At 34.5% G+C, this 19,791-nt stretch overlaps 1 protein-coding gene and 1 long non-coding RNA gene across 12 annotated transcripts; both read left to right on the forward strand.

Moving 5' to 3' along the window:
• Positions 1–2,979: 2,979 nt before the first annotated feature.
• On the forward strand, positions 2,980–10,735 carry LOC147513705 (uncharacterized). Its single transcript, XR_015215595.1, has 6 exons — positions 2,980–5,470; positions 5,596–5,713; positions 5,813–5,926; positions 6,395–6,659; positions 6,802–9,696; positions 10,293–10,735. It is a non-coding gene; the product is annotated as an uncharacterized LOC147513705 (long non-coding RNA).
• Positions 10,736–13,313: 2,578 nt separating this feature from the next.
• LOC147513706 (uncharacterized) lies at positions 13,314–18,990 on the forward strand. Of its 11 annotated transcripts, none has more exons than XM_086596893.1 (9): positions 13,314–13,409; positions 13,592–13,702; positions 16,560–16,648; positions 16,739–16,806; positions 16,893–17,033; positions 17,155–17,199; positions 17,967–18,091; positions 18,544–18,645; positions 18,759–18,990. In XM_086596893.1, the coding sequence occupies exons 3-9, from the start codon at positions 16,575–16,577 to the stop codon at positions 18,885–18,887; spliced, it is 684 nt and encodes a 227-aa protein (XP_086453019.1). In that variant the 5' UTR covers positions 13,314–13,409; positions 13,592–13,702; positions 16,560–16,574; the 3' UTR covers positions 18,888–18,990. The 11 variants fall into 11 exon arrangements, with proteins under 11 accessions (XP_086453019.1, XP_086453021.1, XP_086453022.1 ...); XM_086596895.1 differs by having other exon boundaries at positions 17,158–17,199; XM_086596896.1 differs by having other exon boundaries at positions 16,588–16,648.
• The last annotated feature ends 801 nt before the right edge of the window (positions 18,991–19,791 follow it).

The raw sequence follows: 19,791 nt of genomic DNA on the forward strand, positions 1-19,791 counted from the left end.
ACTCAACCCCACCATTCTTCTCACAACTCCCTTTAATCAACTATCCTCACGTACTCTCTTCCTCCAAATTAATAAAATCTTTTGATACAAAAAGATTGCTTAACATGTTAAGAACAGTAACAAAAACAACTTCTCCAATCCTCACGAATTTAACTTCTTTTGTAACTACAAATTAACTCGATCTACCAATTTAGTAATTTCCTTGTCTCTTACATTTTTTTTTTTTTTTTTTAAAAAAAACTTGAGGTTACAGACCACTGTTCATTAGTTTCTAATCCGAAAAACACATTACCTGCTTTGTCCTCACCCACAATGACTTGTCTCTTAAATTTGCTTATGACTCAATGATTTTGGCATAGAACCAGGGGCGGATCAATTCATGGTCTAGCAAGGGCCTAGCCCCGAACTTTGGATAAAAAAAAAATAGTAGTGTTGCTAACTTAATATCCTACTTTAGGCCCACCGTCTAGCTACAGCCCAAACCCCAAAAAAAGAAGCCTAATTGAAGTGTGAAAAAAACCTAAGTGCAAATGACATATGTGTTGTTAAAGGACCGAAGAGATTGTTTCTGCTCCTGATTATTCCTAAGGTAATTTCTTCTGTTCTTTTATATTTTACACTTTATAGTATGTTAAAGTAATGATTAAGTTGTTGTTTTTTCTGAAATTAGATTATTAGTTTATCTGTGGATTATGTTGTTTTGGTTATGGGGGTGCAAGAAGTCATGTTCATACTGTTAGAATGATGTTAATTGGGTTGTACAACATTACATTGTAATTGTTTGACAAATTGTTTGAAAGAGAAATTATATCATTATCAATTAAGAAAAGGCTGTGAAATTGGTTTGGATGAAGTTGATTAAAATATTAGATTGTAGTAGGTAGTTATGCGGCTATGCTGTCTAAGGCTCAATTTTTGGTATCGACTACAAGCAATAGTTCTGTAAGAAAAATCCAAGGATTTATTGTGTGGACATTTTAATATTTAGGGAAAGTTGTCAAACAGGTGGTCAGGGGAGGGATTAATGCTCTGTTTGGCAGTGTGAATAGAGAGTCTATATTCAGGAATTGGTGACGTGGCAGTCATGTTTATCTTATATAGGTGTTTGGTCTGTTTAAAATGTGGATACTCTAGTAAGTCCCTTGAATTGCAGAAACACAAAAGTGTGGATAAGCAAATCCAAAGGAAAATCCCATATTCGCTAAAACGTGTTTTCTATCCATGAGAGAGAAAAATAATAATAATAAAAACACATAAAGAATGCTCTCCCTATCTTTTTCTCCTCCTCCTCTTTCTCTCTATCCTTCATGGGAATCATAGTAATGGAATCATAAACCTTATGTATTTTCTCTCTCTCCGCTTTTTTTTTTTTTTTTTTTCTCACATTAATTTTTTTTTTTTTTTTTTTTTTTTTTTTTTTTAAAAAGTAGTGTTTAAATCTTCACATTATTCATCAAATTGGGACTTTTCTTTTTTAGGGGATGTTTTTTGTATAAATCAATTGGGTGCTTATGTATTCAATATTTAATTAGAGTTTTTTTTTTTTTTTTTTTTTTTTTTTTTTTTTTTTTTTTTTTATGAGTTTTTATTTGTTTTTAAGTTTTTATTTGCAAATTTTGTATATGATTTTTTTTTTTTTTTTTTTTTTGTATAATATAAAAAATGAGTATATACGTGTGAATGTCAACCAAACAGTAGCCAAGTAAAACATGTGACAGGATAAGAGGCAGACACACAAGTATTTCATCTCATGACTTGTATCACCTAATCATAGTTAAGTAATACAATATCTCTTGCAGCCAAACTGAGCCTAAAGGACCGTGTGTTTATGCTATGTTCTCAGACTTTGTGTTTGTGATGTTTAATTTGTCGGGTTTTTCATTTGTTCGGTTAGCCTTTAGACCTTATTTGGCAGCAGGAATTGCCCAACTTAACCTGTAGAAGGAATAAGGCCTGGTATATCATGTCTTAGTGTTTGGTCCGATCCATTTTATGAATTGGGGCCACAACTAACAAGTAGGGTATAAATTAGGTTGATTGTGAAACCAGAAAAATTATGTATAGTGGATCTTTGAGTTTAGGTGAGATAACGTAATACACCAGAGAAATATAGGAGAGAGAAAATAAAAACATAACTCTCGAAGGAAAAAAAAAAAGAAAAGGGAATTGGGTCTTCTTCTCCATGCTGTTACTAACTTCTCTCCATCCTGAGACCTCCAACCATCTATTTTTTCTACAAAATCAAAATCACAATTCATACTCACCCCACCACAAGTAATCCGTTCTTCTCTTCAAGTATTTTCGAATCGGTTGAAATCAATCAATCAAAATTTGTTATTAATTTTAAGTTGGGTTTTTTGTTTGTGGTTTGAAGAAAATTCTCATTGTTTGTATTTTTATGGTGTAATGTATTCAAAGAAGATCTTAGAAGATTGAGTTTGTTGTCTACTTTGTGATAGGAAGATTTATTGTGTCAAACATTGATTTTTGATTAATCCTTTCAAAACTTGTTTTTATATTTCCTATTTCAATCATAGACAAACACTGGACAAGGTATAGAGAAGACAACGAAAGTGAGACCAAACAACTTCCATTCCCACTTTGTGTTGTTTGTACGTCTACTCTGTTGGATCACCAAAACTAGGTTGGCTAGCTACTACACATTTTTCTACTGCCAAACAGAGCCTTAAGGAATAGTTAATTTTTGTTTAATAGTGTATGCAATTAATTTTTGTGTAGATAATTAGATATGGATAAATTCCTAGGAAGCGTACTCCTGATCAATCACTCATGGCCGTAGTAGTAGAAATACTACCCCTAACCAAGTGCAACATGCATTAAAACAAAACCGTGTTGTTTTCATATTCAAAAGGTAATCGCGATATACTCCTAAACGTATTAGAAATTTATCGTCAGTAGTCACATTCTGTGGTGTACTACCTGAATGAAATTCCTGGCTCCGCCACTGCACAGAACAATTCTGTTCTACAAACCGTTTGTAAATGCTTCCATTGATTAGTACAATCTGCCCATGCCATCAATAAATGCAGTTTATCTGGAAAAACTGCAATTGCATCATGTACGCATCGATCAAACAATATTCGATCATGGGTTTTTAAAATCTCGGAGGCTGCACCCGGAGATGATCCATCGACATGTAGTTTGGTCCCTAGTCGTAGAGAAATGAGTGGCGCTAATCGGGCTAGTGAGACATGACGTTTGTTTTCCATATTAAAAATGTTGCCGATGATTGGCCATGGAAATGGCCCAGGTGGAAGATTACTATTACTGAAATTGGATTTGCTTGAGAACTAGAAACATAATGGGTGGAACAATCAGGAGAAAGTAGTAGAAGAGATTCATACCTCTATAAAATATAATTGTTTCTTTCTTGTTTCAAATATAATAGGCACCAATGAGTTCAAATTTATAAGAAAAAACACTTATTCCATAGTACATGCATGATTGATTAATGGGCTCGTTTTTTTTTTTTTTTCTAGATCATATTGCAGTTTGACACTAAATTTGCTTTAATGGAAATTTAGTGTTAAAAGATAAAATAATTTGTGGCACACTAACACCTGTTCATTTTCTCCGAGTTATGTAAGGGTTGTTTGTTTTTCTGAGGCTCAATGCTGATTGTTGAAATCTGAAAAACATATTTGTTTTTTGTCAGAATGACCTGGCTCTGAATGCTGAATATAAATCATATGGACAATTTTATCATTATTATCTATTTTGAACACAAACTTGGGCTGCGTTTGTTTACTCACTCACTTGAGGACAGGAAAGGAAAACCCATGAATGGTCCACTATGGAATAAAAAAGAAAGGAATGTAATGTATTTTTCTTTTTGATGCGTTTATTTGGTTACTTCAGAAAATGAAAGGAAAACCCAGGAGTGGAATCTATAATGTTTGTGACGCCAAAAGTTAAGAAAGGGCAGGAATAGAAAACTACATATTTTTTATTAAACTTTATTTCCACTTTCCTTTTCCATGACTGTTTCTTATGCAAAAGCTAAAGAAAGGAAAGGAAAACTAGTCTTTTCCTTTTCCTTTCCTCTCAAATTTGAGGGATGAGCCACGAACTTGAAAAACAATTTTCTTTCCATAGCAAACAAACACACTAAACTTATGGAAAATGTGGATCACACAAGACTTTTCCTTTCCTTTCCATCCTCAAGTGTGTAAACAAACGCAGCCTTGATTGTTTATAAAAACAAAGATTGAGAATTTTTTTTACATAGTTTATTTTGTTTACTCAGCTTTGAGCACTTGTATAGTTGTATGACAATAATTTAATTGGTTATAGAAAATTGAATAAATAATCTATTTCATTTGTGTATATAAGTTAATATTAAACACAAAATATTTTTTCAGTTTTAATTTAAACAATCAAATTTTATTTATTTATAGTTGTAAAAAGCTATGACCAAATAGATGTGATGAGCTTGTTTTCTTGTTTGAGTTTTGCTTTGATTAATTCATTGTCTAAAATAAAGAAAACAAATGGGCCTTCACAAATCTGCTGTAACAGAATACCCAACAACACATTTAGTTTTGTCTAGACTTGGTACCACCATATCAAATCTTTTAAAAGTTGGGTAATATACATAGTCTTCAACCTATTATTCCCATATCAGTTTTGATCATCTTCAACCTCTCCCTTTCTCTCCATCAGCTATTAGAGAAGTTCTCTCTCTCATCTCACTCACTCTCGAGCTCTCGACAATGATCTGAAAACGAAAAAATTGGATGGGTTCTTCCTAGATCCCAGGTTTGGAGGCTAGAACATGAAGATGAGCAATTAAACAAAAGGTAAGAGTGGTACTCGTCACTTTCAACCACTTCAATTCAACATTCAGGACCAACTTTAGCGCGGAATGCTGAAGTCCAATTTTACCGCTGAAAGCTTAAACCATTTAGAAAAACAAATAACATTTTGTGTTGCTGAATGCTGAAACTTAAGTTTCGGATCAAAGTGCTAAAACACGCATTTTCTCTCTCCTCACCATATATGCCTTTTATTTTCCAAACCATGTAATATTAGAGACTCCTTATAAAAAAAGTGGCTCAAAATTAGCAACACGTCAATGGATTTGTTTAATTCTCCTTCATTTATCACACAATTATAATGACATCCCTAACACATTTAAAAGTGTAAATGTCACCACATCTAATTTGTGCAACTTGCTAAAGAGAAAATGGAAACCAAATCTCACCATCACCTACAGGTTCATCTCTCGTTTGATTTTTCTCAGGAAACTCTCCATAACCTTCTCCTCTTTTCTTCTTCAAAGCCAAACCTAAAAAAAAAACAAAAATTCAAAAATTTGGTTGATTTGAAGTTTACCTAACAATGGGAACAATTCGATCACACTGATTTACAAGGTTCAGAGATGAAGGTTGTTTAATTTTTATGGCTACCGCAAATGCTCCCATCACTATGAATGAGGCATTATTTGTATGTAAGTCACCATTTCATTATAATCTTATTATCTTAATTCAATATTTGTTTTGATAATATAGCTCATTTTCGTTTCAAAATTATTGATTTGTGTACTTTTAGAAACTAAATTTTATCTAATTGCAGGACTTTTGCACACTTGAAGAGCAAGTTGAGTATGTTCTTAAAGAATATCACAGGTTCCATTTGATAAGGGGTAGAAATGTATGATTAAATTAATGCTTCAAATGATATCTTTGGTTAGGTCTGAAAACTTACCTTACAAGTCTATACAAGTTATTATAGTGTTGTATTTACGCAAACCTTGCTTTCACAACTGTTCCTTTATATTTATTCTGAATAGGTTTTGGAGATACGCCCATCCATAAAATGGGATAAGGGTCATGCTTTGGATTGTATACTTAATACTCTAGGATATGGAAATTGCCCTGACGTTGTTAATGAAGATACTTTCAAGGTATGAATATATATTTAATTAATGAATAATGTCTAGAATCTTTGAGTAATGCTTAACCGTTCAATTAAAAGTAATGCACAAGATGGAAGACACGTGTATAATTTATGCTTGAAACAATTCATTAATTATATATTAATTCCCTAATATTAAGCTTAGTGAAGTGTGTTTGAATGTTATATGGTGTGTGAGTGTGTGTTGGGGTCTATGATGTGGTATCTGTCACATTTAATATGATTGTTACCTTATTGTATACCAGATGATCATGAAAGACTTGAATAAGTGACCAACTTAAGTGTTATTCTTTTTGTTGCATATTGGGTTTAAAGTTGTATTGCGTAATTTTGTTATAAAAGTTTATGCAGGTTTGCTCTACACCAATGAATTTGAACATTTAGTAACTAATCTTTTCATGATAACCCTCCTTTTGAATGCAAGTTTAATCATTTGCATATACTTGAACCATTGCAGGTTTGGTGACAGAGGGGCAAGGTTATCTTATGATATATAGTGTCTTCAATCCAAAGGAAGCCAAAGCCTCTTAATCTCTCCAAAACCCATCAGAGGTGATGTGTTTCTTGATGCGGGCTTGCAAGAAGCCAATCATGTTTGGTCCATAAAGTTCACACTATTTACATTGTTATATAATGCTTTCCTGGAAAATAATAGTGATGTTTATGACCTTCTAGACTTATTGCTACAATGATGGTCAAAATGTCTGCAAAGTTTCTAACAAGTGAATTACTCTTAACACATTATTTAACTTTCGTATTTGATTCGGCATTAAATAGAGAGGAAAACCATATTAAATAAAGAGACCAAATATATAAGGTGTATTGTATATATCATTATATTAATCGTAGCTGATCCCTTTACAGTGGAGATACGGATGGCCGCGTTCCAGTTATATCATCAAGGTATTCAATCAACACTTTTACATAATGAACCTTACACGTTCAAAATAATGCAGCCCTATTGACTTCTTCGTATACACGAATGAACTTTATTACACTTCCAAAATAATGTAGCAATTCTTTAATAGCCATAGCTATATCTTTACATTTCCATGTAGCTCTTTCCCTACCCTTCAATATATTAGTTGCTCTTAGCGAATCAAAAGCAACCTCAACTCTGAGTGTCTAAATCTTTAGGCAACCTTGCAGGCCTACCAAAATGTCTTTAAGCTATTGGAATAAAATTGAACTTAGACCACCAGCTCTAGTCTAGGCTTTCATTACTCTGCCTTCTGAGTCTATGCTTCAATTCATTTATAATTTATTTGTCAGAAAACCATCCGTAATTAATTAGTTATGTTATACATTTGTTTTAATTCACTACAAAAAAATATAGTCAATAAACAACTGCCATTGTCTGTCGTTTTAAGACAAAAATGTGTGCCTTCATCCGTTGTTAGGGCGTTATAAAAATGGTTGTAGTATTTGAGAAACGACAGCCCAGGACACTTGTTTATCTAATAACAAAATGATGGCTTTTAATACTTGTTTTTTTTAACAACGGCCATTGACACTTGTTTCTTGTAAGTTCTGACCCATCTCTTGATATACCTAAACGACATCCTATGGCCATCGTTTATAAATGACCATATATCCACGTTATATATGCAGGTTTTTTTGGTTGTTCATTGGAGTACCCTATATGGTGTACCTGAAAGTCATTTTTTTAACACAACTTAAATGGAACACAAGTATTGAACAAAAAACCAAATATTTTCATTTAATACTTAAACTTTAACCAAAGTCAATCCCAAGTAACAATTTTGTACAAACAAGTTTCATAGAACATAAAAAGCAAATTTAAATTACATGAGTAAAACACCAAAGTCTTGAATCTCGTCCACTATGTTCTAATACACATTTTGCGGTGCCCCCTCACAATCACCAAGCAGTCTTCCAAAATGCTAGAACTCTATGACCAACTCTTTGCAGCTCATCACATGACATAGAGATGGACACAAGGGACCACTTGTCGCCTAGACAATATATGAATGCGTAGTTGCCTACAACACACATGAATCTAAGAGTGAGCACATAATTTTAAACACTTGAAACAAGATTGCACGTATTGTTCCAGTCAAATCTAGTACTTTAAGCTACATGTCCAAACTCAACAACTATAAAACCATACTTTACCAAAAAAAAACAACTATAAAACGATAGAACTCCCATTAGTCAGATACTTTACCCAAAAAAACAACTATAAAACGATAGAACTCCCATTAGTCAGAAATGATATCGTGTCTTTACAACTTTGTACAATTCATTTAATCAACTGTAGTGTACTATAAAATAGTAGAGTACTATAGAGCAGTAAAGTAATGAACTAGAATAAGATAAACTAATTAACAAAGACTGCAAAAGCTACTCCAAACCATATATATACCATTTGTAGCACATTGCGTTAATGGCAATGCACACTTTATACTGTGGATGTCATCTCAGTTCAATACTTGAATTGGCGAGTTGGTCCGGAGTGGCATACTTAGTTACTTACAGACATCATACATATTAGTGAACACCTTTGACAGTAAATGACAACAAGTTGAATTGGATAATAACTAGCTGGTCACGATTGAACAAGAAATTGGGAGACCCACCACATGAGTAACGGGTGAGTTCTTAGTTTTGTATAATTTATTTAAACAAGACAATTGTACTTAAAGACACATCACATACCACAATATTCATAATCTATATGGAGTAGAAGAATCAATTTAATGATATATAACTAAAAAGTTAGGTATAGAAAGAGAGAAATATGTGTATATATAGTTGGTGTAACTGGATAATGTGTTGTTTGAGGGATATCAACACAATCTAACAGGCTTATTAGTTTAATTTGTTCTCCCTAGTTCACTTCCCTTATAATAATGGTGTCTGAAATATTTGTCTTTTGGCATTTACTTCCGTGGCCAGTTTTACTTTGCCAATGATGGTGTCCCCGATGGGGAAGTTTTTACTTGTGATCTCAATCATTCTCATCCCCCCTGGATTCGTTGTTTACAAGCTGAATCCTATTGAGCTCAAGTGGATTGAGGTGAAAAGTCTACTAGGGTATTCTATGTTTGTAGGTGATAATAGCTCATTTTCTCTATGGGCTTCTGATTTCTCTAGATGCAAGCCGAATTGCATCTACTTCACAATATAGCTAGTAAATTTGTGGATGGCAAAAATTCGGTATAGAAATTATTCGTAAAAATTCGGCCCAAAAAAACGAAAAAAATGTCAAACATATAATTTGTGTTTTATACGGATATAATACGAAAAAATTCGGTCATATTTTGTTGCATTATAAGTTTAGAAGGTAATATTTTGGCCAAATTGTAGTGTTTTTTTTTCATTTAAAAAATATGGACCTTATTATTCGGCAATTATAAGTTTGAATCCTAGAATTCAAATATTAATCTTTAGGTTTGAAACGTTCGCCTTATTATTCATATTATACAGAAAAACGTATAAAACATGTATAATATAAAAGGGAATATTACTAGCTATGCTTCACAGGCGATTTCCTGAAAGGGTTTATGCTAGTCAAAGAAAATGGAGTCGGACCTCATGACATTGGAGTCTTCAATCTGGAAAATGGCAGCCTTGAGTTTCAGTATCCAACAGAGTCCACAGTGATCATTCCGGCCCCCACATGGATCGAGCCAACAGTGAAGCTCAACTTTAATTGAATCTTCCCTACTTCAACATGTGTCGTTGGAGAATGGTTACCATAAATTAAAAATGTATCATTGGGTTTGGGATTTTAGTGTAATTTCTAGTAATGAAAAACAGTAATAAGAATGCAGTAAAGACTTATCACTGAGGATTGTGCTCGGCACAATTTCCTTAAGACAAAAAACGCCGCCGGTATGGTTGCCGCCAATACAACAAAGGATGAGCGTGTCACCCAATGACCAATGACTCACCGAACTCTCACACAAGTTTTAATCGGGAGGAAAATAATGTTGTGTTTTTCGTGTTTTATAAAACAGGAGAGACCTTAGTTTTATAGATCTGAAAAAACGCAACTCAAGGCTAGAGTCACGACTCCTCATTGCCTTTATGGTTTGACTCGAATCAAGGAAAGATTTTGTAACTGTTACAAAAAAGTACTCACCCACGGATTGGGTGGATTTGCCATGGTTTTCTCGGAGCTCCCAAACCAAGGAGGTCTTGTGTGCCGGCACCTCCTTATATCTCTCTACACTATCCCTCCATAAGGACACAACCAATATAAACTTAAGAGTCTTAAGTTTAGTAACCAATGTGGGACTAAAGCCCCCCACATTAGAGTGTAGTAGATACAAAAGGTCATGGGTTCAAACCCATGAGGACACAAATTCATTCACATTTCCAACATTTAGTCCTTGTTTTGTAATGGGATTTTAAGCTTCTCTGGAAAATGAACACACGGGCCGGGACTCCCGGATCATTATGGCCGACTTTCGTCTCCGTTTGACCAGTCGGTCTCACAGTCAGAACCTTCCATAGTTGTTAGCGGCAGTCTCAGGGTATTGAATGCCGCTTCGCTAACGAGGGGGATGGGGGGATGGAGTTCGCAGTCAATTTGCTTTCGAGTTAATATTGTCAGTCAAAACAAAAGGGACAAGTGAAATACTGATTTTTTTTTTTTTTTTTTTCTTTCTAAAGGTGATTTTGTATTAATTAAAAATAGTGTTACAGGGAACAAAACACTGATTCGTAAGATTGGTTTCTACCTTTACTATGCTCATAAGATTGTTTTATTTTACCGAAACACATTCTATTCTTCTCAAAGATTACCTAAATTATTATTGCCTTTGGAGTAGATACATCTAAATCCTATTCCATGTGTTGAAGTATTTGACAAACTTTAGAATGAAATGATTTATTTTCTTATGATTCTCTACTCATTACATGTATTTATAGTATTTTTACAATTGCTAAGATAATGACAAGTGTCCTATTCTATTACAACTGCATAACTAATTCTGTTATGACAATTGATTCTGTTGAGTTTGTTGAGCTAACGTGGATGCTTGATTCACTGGATTACACCCCCTCAAGTTTGTGTTTGGTAAAACACACAATTTGTGTTGAAGAATAGAAAATCTTGCAGAGGAGAGACCTTTTGTAAAAATGTCAGTTGTTTGGTCTTGTGTGCATATATATTGAAGCTTGATGCAATTTGCTGTTACGAGCTCTTTGATATAATGAAAATCAACCTCAATATGTTTCTATTGTGAAAAACAGGATTCAAAGATAATGAAATAGCACTGACATTATCATAAAGTAAGAGAGGTGGTTCTGACAAGAATAAGTGAAGATCTTTCAGAAGGATGCAAAGACAAGATAACTTCACCGGCTTTGTAGGCTAATAATGAACGATATTCTGATTCTCTAGATGACCTAGAAATGGTTGGTTGCTTTTTAGAACACCAACTAATAGGACTAGAGCCATAAAAGATAGAAAATTCACTTGTTGATCTTCTAGTATCAGGACAGCCAGCCCAGTCTGAGTCTGAGAATGCTATAATCTTTTGTGATCCTTTTGTTAACCAGATACCATGTGTGATTGACCCTTTTAAGAATCGTAAAATTCTTTTAACAGCTGCCATATGAGTAGTTATTGGTGTTTGCATATGCTGCCACACTTGATTCACTGCATAAGATAAGTCTAGCCTTGGCCATGTTAAATATTGTAAAGAACCAACAAGAGACCTGTATAATGTAGGATCAGAAATAATGTCACCAGAATGTGTATCCAATTTCACTGTACTAGAGCAAGGTGTAGATACAGGCTTTGCATCCAACATATTTGCCTTTTTCAAAACATCTAAAGCATATTTGCTTTGTGAAAGAAACATGCCTTGAGCTGATCTTAGTACTTCAATACCCAAGAAAAAATGAATATCACCAAGATCTTTCATAGCAAAGTGTTGATTTAACTGAAGAATGAAATCTTGACAATATGAAGGTGAGCTTCCTGTAATTAGAATGTCATCAACATAGACAAGAATATAGGTGATTGAGTTTGTTGCAACTCTTATAAATAGTGAAGGATCTGCCTTGGCTGAAATAAAACCATACTCAAGTAAGGCACCCATCAATTTTTCAAACCAGAACCTTGGTGCCTGTTTAAGACCATATAAGGACTTGTGAAAAGACTTATGAAGTTTACACACATAGTCAGTTCAACAGTATTACAGTCCAACTTTAACTTGTGGTATGTATTGCTTAAGTTCTGAGCAAGTGTACAAGAAGAGTTTTTATATGTAGTCATGTATATAAATCCAGTTCGGGTCGGGGAGTAATGTTTGCAATTACCATGTTAATTAATGCATTCGATCTCTTCTTTTCAGCGCTCCAAAGAAGAGGGACTTGATCTTGGGGAAACAGTTTGTTGGAATCTCTAAGTGTATTTCGAAATACTTGTGAGTGTGTGCAAAGTGGAGGAGATGAACCATATGTGTTCTCTCCACTTTAGTGCATAGTAGATAGTCCCACATTGGTTATCCACCACATCGGGTGGGTTCTGCTTGGGCTTGGGCTTGGAAGTGGTTTGACCAATAGCTTTAAACTTGTTTTGCCTTTTTCTTGTATTAGTCCATATTGATCGTATATAAATCCCATTGTTCGGGTCGGGGGGTTTCCTGTTTGCCCGCCATCTTCTTGTTACCATGTTAATTTTGTATGCATTCTTTATCTTGGGTTATGACTTTTTCTAATAATTTCTTTTTGGTAGGGAAACCAATTAAAGATTGAATATTTATTGATCTTTTGTGGTTTATCAAACCCTATATGGTTGTGACTTTTTTCCTACGTTTAAGGAGTCAAATATGAGATTTCAAAGAAAAACGCGTCAAAGGAGGGACTTGATCTTGGGGAAACAGTTTTGCAAGGATATGAAATTGCATCCTATCGAACAAAAAAAAAGGATATGAATTTGCGCAAGACTGTATTCATTTGTCGCAATGTATGTCTTGTCATGAGTGAATCCACATGCAATCTACAAAAGCAGCATTATATTTTACGTATTGTAACAAATCTCTGGGATTATATGTTCTTTACAGCATTATCATGAGTGAAGACTTTGTTAGCCATGGAACAGAAGGCCAAAAATATACTGCTATATCAGAAATTCTAGGTGATATATGTCGGAAATCTGTCCACACATTGGACTGGCAAAATTACCACTATAATTTTTTTAGAAAGTTACTGCTATTATTGTGGCCTACATTTGAAAACATGGATGCAATTATGCAAACAATGTATGTTGGATGGTTCCTTCCAAGTTCCAACTGAGTTAGAAAAATACCCAATGGAAAAAAGGCCTTGGCAGGATTCAACGAAATTGGGGCCCCATGAGTCACTAAAATACAAAGTTAAAAATGGGCCGGTATAAGGTTTCTACAAAGGCTCAGCTAGAGCATTCTTCTTCTTGGGGTTTAGCAAGGGCTTCTCTGAAGAACTCGAAAGAATTACAACGACATGGATATGAGGTTCGTTTTCAATTTATCATTTTATTGTCTTTGTTTCACGATACAAAAATTCTAACGTAACGCACAAGTTTAACCGAAATCAGTCAAATTTGGCTCACGTGCCTCTCTCTCGTTTCTTTTTCATTACCTCATTAATCTCTCTCTTCACGATTTAAAAGTAGTCTAACATAGAAAAAAAAAAGAATTTGATTGTCTTCATCCCTAGCCCGAAGACCTTGCTTCCTCAGTGTCTTGGTTTTGGACTCCAAAGGGAACGAGGAAACTAAACATCCTATCAGAGTATCAGTTATGAGGTAAAGTCTCAAGTAATTCTGTTTTATTTGGGTGATTGAAATAGTTGTTATTTTAATAAAAAAAAAATCTGTGTTATTTACTTAGCTGGGATTTTACCGTATGTTACTTCGTTCGTTGTAATCGTTTTAATGGTTTTAATATATCGGACGCAAGTCGTTGCCTGGTGATGTATTAGATCGCGTAGATAGTACTGCGGTTGACTGGTTGAATCTTCCGGATCATCTCTTACCTTTAATTGAAGAAAAATTGATTGGTATAAAGGATTACGTTCGGTTTGGGGCTGTTTGTAAGTCATGGAGATCTGCTTATTTAGAAAGTCGACATTGTCTGCCTCACCAACTTCCATTACTCCTGATTCCTAGTCCACTTACTAGTGACGTCCAGACACTCTGTTTGTACGATCTCTCCGAGAACAGATTCTTAGATTTTCAAGTACTAGTTCCCCATAACAGGTTATGTTGTGGTTCCAGTTATCAGTTATGGATGGCTGGTAACGGTTTTCGAGAATTACGAGGTTTGCCTCTTGAATCCTTTTTTGTCGGTTGATAATGAGATCCCACTCCCCCCTTTAACTGCTTTTGAATTCCATGACGAACGCCATGGAGTTAGTTCCTGTGATTATCTGTTTAAGGCAGTTGTGTCTGCAAACCCTGCATCAAATCCAAATTATACTATCAGGCAATCCATGGTGGGTTTGACCGCATAGCCTTCTTCAAGCCTGGTGATAAAGCTTACACCAACTTACCCTCTGCATTCACACTTATCTGTGATGTTTTCTATACTATGCGGATCAGTTTTACTTTGTCGATGACTCGGGAAGAGTTTTTTCTTGTGATCTCAATCAATCGCATGAGCCCCAGGTGTCAACTGTTGCACCACCACCAGATTCTATCGGAATTGGTTGTGTTGAGGAAGTTAAGTATCTTGTGGATTCTGGTGGGGACTTGCTACTAATTAAAAGGTTAAGGGTATATGATGACACTTATTTTTCCTTGGGGTTGGTCGTTTACAAGCTGAATTCAATTGACCGTAAGTGGAGTGAAGTGAAGTGAAAAACCTACTAGGCCATTCTGTGTTTTTAGGTGGTAATGGTTCAGTGTCTCTATTGGCTTCTAGACTTCCCTGGTTGCAAGCCAGATTGCGATTACATTGGGTGCTATGTTTATGGAGGTGCTGAAATCGGACCTCATGGTTTGGAGTCGTTAACCTGGTAGATGGGAGCATTGGGCCACATTATCCGATGGAGTCCACAAGGATCTTTGTGGCACCCATTTGGATCGATCCATCACTGAAGCAGCAGAGAAACTAAGTTATCTGTTCATTAAGTTGTAATGTTTTGGTGGTAATGTAAACATAGTCTAGTTGTTATGCATGTTATACATCTCCGTAAAAAAATTGGAGCATATAAAGACTCGAATCCTTTACACGAACCGAGTAGCGGGGAGAGTCTGGACCGCGTGAAAATTAGACTTAGCTTAAAACAAACGCAGAGTCCATAATAAGCCCAGTCGGTGGGTGGGTGATTTATAAAACAAGGTAAGGTCCATAGTCCAGTCCATCAATCCTTAATCACAACAACACTACAAAATCAAATCGCTCGTGGCCTTAGTGTTTACTGTTTTGAGGTTGGTCGCCTTTTGATTGTTGTTTCCAGTGTTCTAAAAATCGGGCTAGGGAGTGCATAGCTGAACTGATTTGGTATCACTGTTCTAAAAATCAGCAGACCAACTAGGCCTTTAGGTAAGACCGAAAATAGGCGACCGGCTAGGGCGGTCCAAATTCCAATTTTTTTTTTTTTTTTTTTTGAATGATTAAATGCCGAAAATTAAAGGCCTGTGTAGGCTTAAGATTTGAATGAGTTTAAAAGACTAAAGTCTAATGTAAATTATGTCACTATAACAAAAGTATGTTTTTATATAAAGTCGATATTCTTCAACTATTACGTATTTTTGTAATAAGTATATTTGTTTGTGTTTATTTTTTGAATTATAGTAAATGATTTTATTCATTTCTTATAGTATAGGTGTGTATTACTATATATATTAGGAAAAAAAACCGCCTAGCGCTAGGCGCTAAGCGCTCTCCCACCACCTAGCATTTTTTAGAACACTGTGGGATTGGTATCTAATCGTTGAAGTAATCGGTGGGCTGATTAGACAAGCCTAGGCAGCTGATTAATCGGTCTAGGCGGGGCTAGACTGATTAGTTGGGCCAGTGTTTTGGGCTTTGTTGTGTAAAATTTATAAAATCCGATCAAAATAAAAAAGGAACTTAAGTTTTAAACGTTCATATTACAAACCCAACACAAAAACATAAAAAGTCCAATGGGACAGGCTAACGTAAAACATAAAGGTCTAAAATAGATCGCGTGGTCTTCTTATTCTCCCTCCCTGCTGCTGCTCTCTCATCTCTCGGATTAGGTAATTTTTTTTGTTTCTTTCTTAATCTTCCATTTCTTTTTCTTTTGCTCCTTTTTCTTCTTCTTCTGTACAGGGAAAAAAATGAATCAATTGTAAATAAATTATAAATAGTATCACTCCAAGAATATATTACATGCTATTGTTTAAAATTTGGACGGAATAGATTTAAGTTAGGTAGTAAATTTATATATATTTATATATATCAAGTAGTACACTTTTATATATATGTTTAAATAATTAAATAAAACTGCCTAGTGCTTAGCCAGTCTAAGCGCCATCTAGAAGGCCTAGGCGCTAGACGTTCCCCCACCGCCTACCGATTTTTAGAACATTGGTTGTTTCTCTTTTCACTGGACACTTATAAATTCTAAAATTTCGAACAATATTTTCAGTCAATTATCATATGATTTCTTTTAATTTCTCCTTCAAACCCTAGTTTCATTTAGAGTACATGGATAACGCAGAGAATGAACAAAAGCTTCTTAACAAGACAGTTCATTCCATTTTCTCAGACTTCATGACAAAGTGAGTGGATTGGATTCCTGTTTTACCATTTATCATTCTATCGGAAATACTCTTCATGATTAATATGTATCTATTACTACTTTGTTTTAGAGTCACCAAGTTTGATGAAATGGTGTCTGTATCAAATAAGTTTCTTGTGGGATTTCATCAACATCTAGGTAAGATTATTTTTTACTTCTAATTGGGTCATTTAAGATTTACTTGTATTGTATTTATTGTGTTTTTATGTTGTTGTTTACGATAGAGTTCCTTAGAAGGCCTTCACTAGAGAAGACGTCTGAACTTGTTGATAATATCATTAAAGCTAATGAGACTGAAAGGATGAAGGCATATCTCCAATCTGGGTGCAGAAATGTTCACGATGGCGTACAGAGTATAAGCAAGTGTAAGGATTCATTCTTTTACATTTATGACTTAAGACCCATTTTTTCGATTTAGAGAGGCTTTTACTAGATTTTGTGTAATGATTAATTATTTGTGTTTGCTTGGATGATAATTGTGCTCAGCAGTGAACACTTGTCAACAAGGACTCCAGGAACATCTGAGTAAAGGTAACACTACTCTTTCTTTCTCTCTCTCTCTGATTGGTATAATGTCAATATCCCATAAAGGTTTTTACATGTTATTGTTTTCAATTATATCATTTGATTACCGAAAATGTTAATGCTTTAACTCTTTAAACGTCTTTGTGATACTTTACACATGAGTTTCATATCTTAGCATGATCGCTATTATATAAGAGGTTTAGATGGAACTAGGTTCGTGTATGTGTTTTGTCTGATGATGTAGCCATAAACTTCTTTACTGATAGAAAAATTATCTATTATATTATTATCTTTACAAGTCTTGTGGAAAACCAAGACAGACTCACAGACTAAGGTTCTTTTCAATAAAAAAAAACCTAAGGTTCTTTCTTCAAAAAAAATTTAAAACCTATATTAGTGAGTTTTTCATAAACTTGATCATGGGCGTATGCACGTCATTGCTGTGATGACTATTATTATGCAAGATCTGGAATTTTAACTAAGTTTACATTACTTCTGTTGTTGAGTCTTCCATAAGTTGCTCACTCTTTTTTGTCACACTTTTAAATTCTCAAGTTAAGGGGGATATTAAGATATGCATGTAGTGGTGTAGTGGTGTAGTGCATTCCCAATGCAATAAATAAATTAAGGAATCCATTTTGTAGCTTAAAATTGATGTGTTAATAAAGAAATTATGCAAACACCATGCATGTTTTCATTTAGGAAAGAGTGGCTTAAAAACATTATTTGGTTATTGTGTTTGCGAGTACTTATGTTATCCCCTTTTGCTGCAGGAAAAAGTGTACTTCATGAACTAGAGATGCTCATGGATGATCTAGTAGGTGTTCTGACGACTGCAGACATAAGTACATTACAATGTCAGGATGAACATATCTGCGATGGTTTGATACATGAAAAGGTCTGTCTAATAACTTTATGTTTTCCTAGTTCTCATATGACTGTACAATGTGTTTTTAATCAATAAAGAAGACTACACGGACTCTAGGATGAAAGTAAGTTTTTATGACTGAAGTTGTCACTCAACATCCACTAAAAGTTAAAGAAAAAAAAATGTTTGACTTAGTTCAGTCCCTTCGCTTTCCCAAGTGTCCAGTCTCGCCCTCGAGTCTTTAACATTTTATAGGATTTCCACCTTGCATTATTCTAGGAAAGGTTCACAAAGTTTGTTATCATAAAAGGATTGAAAATTATTTGTGTTTCCTTCAAAACTAGTAGTAGTAAGAAATTCTTTAGTATCCTCAAAAGTAGAGAGCTAAGTAAATGTTAGTTGGTACCACAAAACTCAATTTTTTTATGGTTGAGATACTGGTACTTCAAATCTAATTTATCTGTCATTCTGTTTTTTTGTAGGAAGAAATGGAATCTACCCCTCATACGAAACCTGTGGTTACAGATTATGTAACCCTGATGGGGTTTGTATTCAGTATGCTGACACAAGATTACTCAATGCAGGTATATGAGTGTTCCTCTTTTCTAATTATATCAGCTTTTATTTCTGAGAGATAAGTTTTTGCGTAATGTTGTGGGGTACTAACATCTAACATCAAAACTTAAACTTGTTGCAGGAAAAGATAGTCTCTTCTCTAAATCTTAATTCGTCATCGGGAGAATTAGAGAGCTATTGCCTGATGTGGTCTTTGAGGCCTTTCATAAATGATGAAATCATGCATCAGGCGTGGAGATTTATTTCGTAATTTTTGAGTGGTTTGAATGAATTTTTGGCCATGTAGAAATCTCAATGTAATGCAAGTTTAAGAGGATGTTGAAAGGAAGGTTTATCAACGCATTTACTGGGTATACATTTTGATTCGTTGGTATATGTGAAAATAATTACATGATGCATTATAAAAAAAAAGTTAAAGTAGAAAAAAATTAGAAACGTGACAAGCTGCTGTGTAAGCTTCATCACCCAAATTAGTGTATACTAGTAGAGGGCATGTGCTAGCACTTGATAGGGAGCAAGTATTGTCGTCACTAAAGAGTAACGACTGCAATAAGATTTTTTTTTTCTTTTTTTTTTTTGTAAGAGGTCATATATGGTCTGAAAAATTGGTCTAGAAAGTAGAATCTCTAATCTTGACTTAGGAAGACATGCGCTAATGCAAAAGTAGAATCTCTAATCTCTACTTTGTAGTGTGATCAGCAAATTCAGACTTTGTTCACCTAAATGAGTGGTTAGTGAGTTACAGATTCAAGTACACATAAAAGAGGGTTAATTCCAGAACCTCATCTGGAACCCAATTGGTACCATCTTTTCTATCTAAAACCTAATCACTGGGTTTGGGAAGAATGCTTACTTTACAGAGAAGTTAAGTTTCATTTGTGATGAGTATTGGCAGAGTCCTTACATAGCCAATACATATGATAGATGTGTTAAGTTTCACATCTTACAGCATGTTTTTCTGAATGAATCAATTAGTGGAAAATGGTGCAGATTGGACATTGAAATTAATGTGATAGTAACCTATTCCTATTGGAAACCAAAGCTTTGAGATCCAAATAGTGCATGTATAACTTTCAACCATGCTATATATAGGAAGCATATAATGAAATATCATTTTGTGAAGAAAGTAGTATTAGGATGGGTGAACTCTGGGG

Source organism: Coptis chinensis, chromosome 3, assembly GCF_015680905.1.
Source record: "Coptis chinensis isolate HL-2020 chromosome 3, ASM1568090v1, whole genome shotgun sequence".
Classification (NCBI taxonomy): Eukaryota; Viridiplantae; Streptophyta; class Magnoliopsida; order Ranunculales; family Ranunculaceae; genus Coptis; species Coptis chinensis.